Below are 9,420 nucleotides of genomic sequence, written 5' to 3'. Positions count from 1 at the left end.
TTTGACAACACAGATGTATGCATGTAAATCCCAGTATATGTCACAGTATATCACACTGATGAATTATATTCCTAAATTAGGTTTCCCTCTCACACATCAGTCAAAGGCTACTGCTAAATGAACACATTCTTTTTCACTTCATTCCCCTTATCCCAAAGCCTGGCTGTGGACAGAAGGTAATGAGTGTCAGCATTCATCAATGCCTACTGTTTGCCCGTGTCATTTTTAAAGTGTTGTAAAAAACTTAAGTGACGCACAACAGGCTGGCTTGTGCACACAGTGGAAAAGGTGTGGTCATGGCTGTTGATTACACGGAAGAATGGGCAGAACATGAGGCAAAGAGAGAAAGAGGGAGCAGGACAGTGGACAGAATCAGAGTGCTAAAGGAATTTGTGGGAAATTCAAGGTAGGTGGAAATCTGTTAACAAATGTGTTTGTAAACTAAGTAAGTCAGCCTACTCAGGTATATAACTCAGGTTATATTTGGAATTTAGAACAGTTCTCAAATCAGCTTGCAGCTTGTTTGTTAAAAACCTTGAAGTGTTCATTCAGTGTTTGGTGGGGAAGTATTTCTGATATTACTTCTTGTCACCCAAGTTTTATGAATTTGCTTTAATGAATGCTACTGTTTAGTGACACGGTGCGTCGCGTACTGTACTTATGACTAGTGCTTTGTTCATTTTTATTTAAAAAAAAAACTAGAACCTTTTCCAGGTTCGACAGTCTCCCTCCACAGGCAGTGGAACCAGTTTCAATATGAATAACAATCAGGTAAGTTCAATTTCACAGTAGAAGGCAACATTTCTAAATGGGTTTTCATATATATATATATTCCCTTTTTTAAACTGTTTATTCTTAGCTTATAATATTTTCAAACGTGAAAGGATTTGTCTGAGTACAGCCATATCACAAGTTTACCTTGTGTTATCTATAGAAACTGTTTTTATTCCTATCTCTTTACTGTGCCTCCAGGTAAATGGTCCCACCTATGACAACATGGGGTTTCAGCATGAGGAAGGAAGACCTCATTCAAATGCCCCACAACAGGGTATTTACCCTTTCCTCCCACAGGAAACCCGCAGCTATGTTGCTGTCACTCCCCAAACCATCAATACTCACCACACTGCGACACCTGGAACACCACATAACATTGGACAAAGGGAAGGTACAGTAATATCGTTCATGTTTTACCCACAGCCTTTTGTGAAGCGATACCGTTTGGAATAAAAGGGTGGGGAAAGAAATCACTTCCAGTTAGTCAGAAGGCAAACATCCCCAATGAAAACAGCTTATCTGCTTTCATACAATCATTAACATGTGTTTATTTTAACTTTAAAAACATAAAAAGTCTGTCTCACGTAAACTTTTAAAATGAGAAACACAATTATTCCTTTTACAGATGAAAGGTTGATTTCATGAGCAATAAAACACACTCAGAGAGACTCTGCTGCTGCAGTCTTACTTGGCCTGGTATGACCAGTGGTATATGGCAGCTAAAATAGGTCATGTTACAAACATTAGATTGGTATTGCTGTGCCATAACATAAGATTGAGTTTGCTACTTTATGACTCTTCTCTAGTTGTTCTGCTGTTGTACTCTGTATTATTGTTGTACATTTACTGCACAGTACTATTATCTCAAAATCACAGTGGCTGTTGTTGAGAAAAAGTTGCCTAGCCTTTCTTTGAATCAGTCATACTCTACTTGCTGAGATATATACAATACCTTTACCTCACAAAGATGCATATAGAATAACTTTTATGCATCAGAATAAAAGTATGGTAAACTAGTAAATAATTGGAGAAATAACTACTTGGAATATTTTTGCTTCATTCCCCATTAAGGCCATGTTTCAAGTGCTTTATCACCGCATTGCTGACCTAATACATAGGGCCTTCTATGGGACTGTATGGATATTATCGAGGTGGGGACATCAGTAGAACCTTATGGTTTATTTTTTTGTGTACCTTTTTATTTTAATATGTAAATGGAACAATTATTTTCATAATATCCACTTAATTTCAAATTCAAAAGTACGGCAAACACAGGGGCAGTGGTGGCCTAAAGGTTAAGGAAGCAAGCTTGACCGACTAAAATAATAAATCCTGGGTGGGGAAGGTGAAAGAGCAGCGTTTGTCCCTCTCTCATTACCACCACTGAAGCGCAAGGCCCTTAACCCCAACCGCTCAAGTGGAGCTGCTCAGTGGCCAGCAGATCAGACTGTGGTTGTACTGGGTGGCTTCCAGGTATGAATGTGGAACTGTGTGAATGTGACATCGTTGCTACAACCACAAATTCTCAATCGACTTACCTGGATAAATAAAGGTAAGTCGATTGAGAACAAATTCTCATAATAATAAATAAAGGTAAATAAATAAAGGTTATATCAAAAATAAAAAAGTAATAAGCTGAAATAAAATATAAATCTGGGATTTCTTCTTTATAGTCACTTGTTATTGTATTTTTCTCCACAATGACTTGTTTTAATTATAACAAGACATGAAGAGAAGAAACGTAACAATTATAAACATCCCCTTTGAACTTTTATTTTAATTGGGTGTTAGTACAATGATATAAAATAAAACAATTGGGTGCAAATAATACTATGTAGCAATAAAAGTGATACAAATTACATCATACCAAATGAACTAAAAGTGCACCATATAGTCTGATTTCTTTCAAAGTGTACTGTATGTGTGCATGCATGTTAGTGGGATGGATTTTTATAGGATGATTTTTCCATTTTTCCATGGCAGAATACGGTGCATGAAACTCCAGCAGCATGACAGCCAATCAGCGATTGTCACACTTGCCTGCACACTCACATACTGTGAGCAGACTTGGTGGTAAGGGCTTCGGACATTTTGATGGCAGGAGTGTGCCAAAGTGCTCCTTCCATCCATGTTCCGTTGGCTCTAGTCTTGCTTTGGGGTCCTTGGCTGTTGCAAGCAAGTGGCATGCCATATGAACCAGAAACGCCCCTCGTTGGATGTGGCCTCTGATCCCACTACTTGTGGGAGGGAGAGCATCAATTCCAGCACTCCCACTGGTGTAGATTTCTACTCTGAAGTCATCAAATGTCTTAGCTGTTGTAGTTGTTTAGTCCCCACCTTGCCCATACAGTCATCTCCAGTCAGGATATGTGCTTTAATCACTGTCTTTGACAGTAATGTTCCAAGACGAGAGACTGCTTGATGGAGTGGAAGCATTCTCCGCCTCGCACCAGTGCCATACTGCTGCCAGATCTCCTTCATCCCGAGTTCTTGGAAGTATGGGCTGTAGTGGAGAAGCAATGCAAAGGTGTCTGTGTCATTGGAGACTATGACAACTCTCTTGCACTGCTTCACATGAACAGCCCACTCAACATGCACCGGCAACCTGGCATCAGCCTCCTCAATCCAGTTCAAGAGGTCTGGGATGTCTTCGCCACCAGCTGCCTTTGCTGGTAGCACCTCATCATGAATGACAACAGAGCTGACAATGACAGTAGCGTTGCCACTGGCTCAATTGCACACCATATCCCGAGCTAACAGTTGGAGATTCCGCTTGTTCTCCTCAGACGCCCAGAACGTGTCAAGTTGCTGAGGGATAGGTGTGTGTCTGTTCATGCCAATGATGCCGATACCTGTTGTTGAGTCTGTACGCTGCATGCGCTCCCCTTCTTTCAGGGACATCTCGATGTAGGAATCTAGTACAAGATGGATGAACTCCAGCTCTTGGCAGAGGGATGATGTTGAGCTGATGATGGCATTAATGACAGCACCTAAAATAGGGAATTGTGCTAGAGGCATCTGTCGACATGAAGTCTACCACAACATGAGTGGCATAAGTAGACTCAGGACTCCACTGGGTGAGATCAAGTCGAGGCTCAATCTCACTGACAAGTTTTGACTTGTTGCATGAGTTGGTAGGTCACCGTCAAACAGGGGAGATGCTGAAAGCACATCATGAGAAAGTGCCGGATACTCACGCCCCGCTCCTAGCAATGGCCATACTCCTATGTGCCTCGGCCATGTCTTTGGATGAGACTGTCTCATCTGTCTCACACACCTTAAATTCTTCAATTCTTTTCTTCTCAATAGATGTCAGTTTGCAAGAATGAGTGTATGACTTGTAGCATTTGTTGGTATTATGGTAAACAAACAACAAATGCTATTATCATTATCCTCCATCAGAGTTTTGATACGATTTGTAACCACATCATTACGGATTTTAGCAGCTTGTTTGATTCTCTCACGTCCTGTCTTTTCACTTGTTACAGGCAATTTCTGATCCATGCCATTGAAGTAACCAAATTCAAGTTCTTGGGGCCAGGTATTTTAGAATGCTCCATGTTGATCAATATGTGCGATGCTCAATAGTGAGACGAAAACTTTAGAAACCTTGGAAATCTTTTAAATTTGACTACTTCTAGTAAAATACAAGAAAAGTCAAACCTTGTCTTCTTTTTTTCTGTGAACTCTGTCCAGTGCTATACGAATACACAGTATAAGGGCAGACTGTAAATTTGAGTTAGTTCTCATGTACATGTGTAACGCTCACTGTTGATCAATTGGTGCGATGCTCAATAGTGAGATGAAAACTTTAGGAACCTTGGAAATCTTTTGATACTCCTTGTAAAATACAAGAAAAGTTAAACCTTGTCCTCTTATTTTCTGTGAACTCTGTTTAGTGTTGTACAAATACACAGTATAAGAGCAGACTATAAATTTGAGTTAGTTCACATGTGCATGTCTTTTGAGATTCTTCAGAATAGGAAAAAGACCTTGACCATGACCTTTCAAGGTAAAATCACCCATTATGGTCATATCAATCAAAATAGAGGTATGACATGTGCATTAACATTCACTAACAAAAAAGATAGATTTTCATCATAGCCGATGGCGGCCATATTTGATTTGACCATTGCACAATTCGTGGCACTATGGTGGATCACCTCTGTGATTTTTCATGTCTAGGGACCCACTAACTCAGTTCAAGCCAGAAATTCCCCCAACACCAAATTGCGAACGGGTCTACAGGCCAGGTCCAGGATTATATAGAACAATATAATATATTTAAAACAAGACCAAATAAGTATTGACACATGATGTGTTGAAACCACCTCCCAATTTTAGTCATAGGATTTTAATTTGTAATAAACATAATGCAGCTAAAAGTAGCGTAACTCTGTTAGTTATGTGTTATAAGACTTGTATACTGTAGCTTAGTTCCACAGTATGTTTCGTTTTCTGTCATAGCTGCAGTATGGTATCTGCTAAGCCTATCTGCATGTATTTGTATTCAAATCTTAAAGAGCATGCAGTTCGTATTTTATTTTTACCTAATCAGTTTTATCACAACTATATTTTTGTTTTGCCTTGCAGGAATAAAGAAATGTCAGTGGAAATATATACTGTGTGCATCTCTGTGTGTGCTTCTCATCCTGGCGACGGCCAGCCTCTTGCTCTGGTACTTCTGTAAGTTCATTCAAAGATTTTTGTAGCTGCTTAAAATTATTTTTGTCATGAATTTGGTAGGATTATCATCTTGGCAAATTCCTGTGTGCTGTATACTGAATGTGTGTGTGTGTGTTTGCAGTATACTACCAGTGTTTACTGGGGAAGACGTGTAGAAGTGGTGGGAAGTGTTTAAGCTTGTCCCAGTGGTGCGATGGTGTAAAGGACTGTTCTCACGGAGAGGATGAATCTCAGTGCTGTAAGACATTAAAACTAAGACATACATACTGTGTGTGGCCTTTGTGAGTCACATCAATGAACTTCATGGTGGCTGAATACCATTGTCTTGTCTAAAACCTCTCTGGTTCACAGTTCGCCTTCACGGGACCAACTTCATGCTGGAAACCTACTCATCTGATAGCCAGACGTGGATGCCGGTGTGTGCTGAAAACTGGGACAACAACTCTGGGAGAGCTGTGTGTGAGCACATAGGGTACAAGAGGTGCTGATTGTCTTTTTTTCTTACCGTTGTTACTCCCCGTTCGGCGGAGGGAGAGAGAGAGAGAGAGAGAGAGAGAGAGAGAGAGAGAGAGAGAGAGAGAGAGAGAGAGAGAGGAGCCAAAATATACTTTATTTACCTAGCCCATTCCACAATCAACAACCAAGTCACCACACAGACACAGCTGACTACTAGCAGGGTCGTCACAAATGTATACACATATTTTGTTATAGCTGTAGTCAGAGAGGAACCTCCATCATATCAACATTGGACGACTTGACTGGCTGACATTCTGAAGTGTTTTTTGGATCTTACCTCACTGATCACATGTCTGTCCGTGTGTCCATCCCACAGACAGGATTATGTGTCCTACACCCAAACCAGTGCCGGTTCTTTGGCCTCCAGGGGATACATGAAGCTGAAGGCTGGAAGTTATCATGGATCACGTATACAGTCACAGCTCACTTACAGGTACATGTATACCACCCCACCTATCACTGCATAATAACTTTATGCACAGTACAGCAGTGATTACATTCCCATTGGGAACAGAATCAAGTTTTGTTTCTTTAATATCAATTTCTGTCATCCTTTCCTTTGCAGCCAAAATTGCTCAGCCAGAGCAGTCAAACTTCATTGTATTGGTAAGATATTGCTTTAACTGGGACATAATTACACCACTGAAACGTGCATGCATTTAGTGATATGTACAAAGCTGTTGTCTTAAAAATAATGGGATTTAGCCAGCCAGTCTGGATAAAGGGGCCAAATATCTACTTTAACTTCACCTGAATTGAACTTTTCTTTCTTTGACTTCTGAAAAGAAGAGTTATATTAAACTCTTTTCCTCCCACCCCAGAATGTGGAGTGAGTTCAGCAGCCCCCCGTGCTCGTATTGTAGGTGGTACAGCGGCAGTAAATGGGGCTTGGCCGTGGCAGGTCAGTCTCCAGATTCAGCATCAACACACATGTGGAGGCTCCATTATCAGCTCTTACTGGATCCTATCTGCTGCACACTGCTTTGAAAAGTGAGTCTTTACACCATTAAGGGTCCTTCATGCCATTTGCTAAGTTTGTGCACTGTTTTTACTGTCTCTTAATTTACATTCAGGAAAGCATGTGACATTTGTTTTCTCTATGTTTGACTATAATTCCTCATGGTAGGTACTCACATCCTGCACAGTGGAGGGTGTACTATGGTGATGTGAGCTTGCTTCAGATGAGCTTGGGCTCCGGCAAAACAGTTAGCAAAATTATCAGTCATGACAAATTCGACAAACACACTAATGACAATGACATTGCTCTCCTAAAGCTCTATACACCTCTGACATTTACAAGTAAGTACTTGCCAGCAAAAGTCATATTTCATTAACTGAATAATGATTTGAACTGTCAGTTCATTTCTTCATTGATAATAGCAACACTTTGAGCCCATACATGTTTATGTCTCAGGAACAGTGAAGCCTGTGTGTCTCCCCAACATTGGCTTGGACCTCTCTGCTGGACATCATGCCTGGATCACAGGATGGGGAGCCTTGCGCTCATCTGGTGAGCCAAACGCAAAGTGTATATGTCCAACTTTCAACAAGTCCTCCAAACCATACGACTATATGGGTCGTTTATTCCCATACCCTCTAATACAACCCACAGGAGCGTTTTCCGCCATCATATCTAAACCAGAGAACGTAAAGGTTGCATTTGTTAACGTAACGCTCACATTTTTCTTTACGTTATGAAACAGTTGCAGTTTGGTTATGTTTAGGCACAAAAACTACTTAGTTAATTTTAGTTTGGGTTCAAATCAGATGTTACTTCACTCTAGGTTACGCATGTGAAGCTGAACGTGACATGACTCCATTTGTTCCGTAAACTTTTAAATGGGACACACGAACCCCGGTCTCCTGGGTGAAAGTCCTGTGTTTGTTTGACCCATCCACCACCCCAAACTACCTCCTCATGATCAACTTGGCGCTCTTATACTGTGTCACCTCACTTCCTGCTTTGCTCTGATCATAATTAGTACAGCCACTCGTGGGAGCCGCCACTAGAAACATAAAGATGAGTCGTAATTGCTGCTTGAACAATCGACCTGTGGGAGCGTTTGTCAGGGGAGGACAGTCTCCCAACTTTCCATGTGTAGTCAAATGCAGAATATAACATGTGTACCGCCTCTTACTGTAGATTATTGTCCAAATGTTTCAGGGGTCACCTGCTTTTTCAAGGCTTAAAGTCCAAGTAGGAGAACACTGTTTTTTTTAAAGCTTGGCCGAGCTAACTGTTGGTGTGCAATCATTAAAATATTCCATCCCCTGGACAGGACCATCCCCTGACAGACTAAATCAAGCCCAGGTGACCGTTTACAGCAGAGAGACCTGTAACAGCCTTCAGGTGTTAAATGGAGAAATCAGTGAGACCATGATCTGTGCCGGAAAAATGCAGGGAGGAGTCGACTCATGTCAAGTTAGTCTGAATTTGTTCTCTACACACACACACACACACACACACACACACACACACACACACACACACACACACACACACACACACACACACACACACACACACACACACACACACACACACACTAACCTGAGACATGTATTCCTCCTGTGTGCTGCAGGGCGACAGTGGAGGGCCCCTGGTGGTCAAGGAGGGAGATGTATGGTGGCTGGCAGGGGACACTAGCTGGGGGATTGGATGTGCTTTGAAGAACAAGCCAGGAGTCTACGGCAATGTTACCTACTTTATCCACTGGGTATATGAACAAATGCAGGTACAGTATGTTATTGCAATATGGATGTAATTCTCTGTATTCTGTAGAAATGGGATTCTAATTTCCCAAATGCATTGTTCAATTGTGCAAATGTATTTCAGCTTTCTGAGTAATAAAAGACACTAATAATGACTAATTGTTCACAGGTTCACATTTTTAATTCTATTTTTCTTTTTTTTTTTTTTTTTTATCTCCACAGAACGAGTGACAGAGTTCTCAGTAAACCTTAACTCAAACCTCTGTCATTAATCAGCAGTACACACTTTATCACACACTTTGCACTTTGAATCTGAAACTCTGAGGAAATGTAATCACGAGGAAGATATAACAAAACAAAAAGATTGTACAAATTTAAACTGATGTATGATTTCATTTTTTTATATTCTTGTTATTAATACAGATTGAATGTTTTTATTTGACCAAAATCAAGCTATTTATTTGTTGTAATAAAACACATTTTGCACAAAGAACTTGGTTTCAGTTTGACATTGTGTGACAAATGTCCTGTAGAGATAGTCAGAGAACATTAAATAACTACTGCTTCCAATATCAAGAAACCTTCACAAGTGCAAGTTCCTTCACAAAGTCAACTACACAAACGCAAAATTGTCTGAAATATACTCCACTGTCCGGGACGCCTGTAACAGTTGTAACCAGTCCCCTTCCAACCATACTCATATGTTCTGGTCCTGCACTAAATTAACAACCT

At 40.6% G+C, this 9,420-nt stretch overlaps 1 protein-coding gene across 1 annotated transcript; it reads left to right on the top strand.

Annotated features, from left to right (window-relative positions):
• Nucleotides 1–321: 321 nt before the first annotated feature.
• On the top strand, nucleotides 322–9,172 carry tmprss2 (transmembrane serine protease 2). Its single transcript, XM_078265926.1, has 14 exons — nucleotides 322–406; nucleotides 703–771; nucleotides 973–1,165; nucleotides 5,368–5,460; nucleotides 5,582–5,698; nucleotides 5,812–5,941; nucleotides 6,293–6,409; nucleotides 6,542–6,582; nucleotides 6,798–6,966; nucleotides 7,103–7,275; nucleotides 7,391–7,486; nucleotides 8,256–8,398; nucleotides 8,559–8,711; nucleotides 8,911–9,172. The coding sequence occupies exons 2-14, from the start codon at nucleotides 757–759 to the stop codon at nucleotides 8,917–8,919; spliced, it is 1,449 nt and encodes a 482-aa protein (XP_078122052.1). The 5' UTR covers nucleotides 322–406; nucleotides 703–756; the 3' UTR covers nucleotides 8,920–9,172.
• Nucleotides 9,173–9,420: the final 248 nt, after the last annotated feature.

This window comes from Sander vitreus, chromosome 13, assembly GCF_031162955.1.
Source record: "Sander vitreus isolate 19-12246 chromosome 13, sanVit1, whole genome shotgun sequence".
Taxonomy (NCBI): Eukaryota; Metazoa; Chordata; class Actinopteri; order Perciformes; family Percidae; genus Sander; species Sander vitreus.
The sequence above is the reverse complement of the archived record's forward strand: the minus strand, read 5'-3'. Positions and strand labels throughout refer to the sequence as shown.

Bases quoted from the DNA above. Each gene is read 5' to 3' on its own strand.
- tmprss2 (XM_078265926.1), top strand. The intron at 1,166-5,367 runs GTACAGTAATAT...TTTGCCTTGCAG, and splicing joins TAACATTGGACAAAGGGAAG to GAATAAAGAAATGTCAGTGG. The intron at 8,399-8,558 runs GTTAGTCTGAAT...TGTGTGCTGCAG, and splicing joins GAGGAGTCGACTCATGTCAA to GGCGACAGTGGAGGGCCCCT.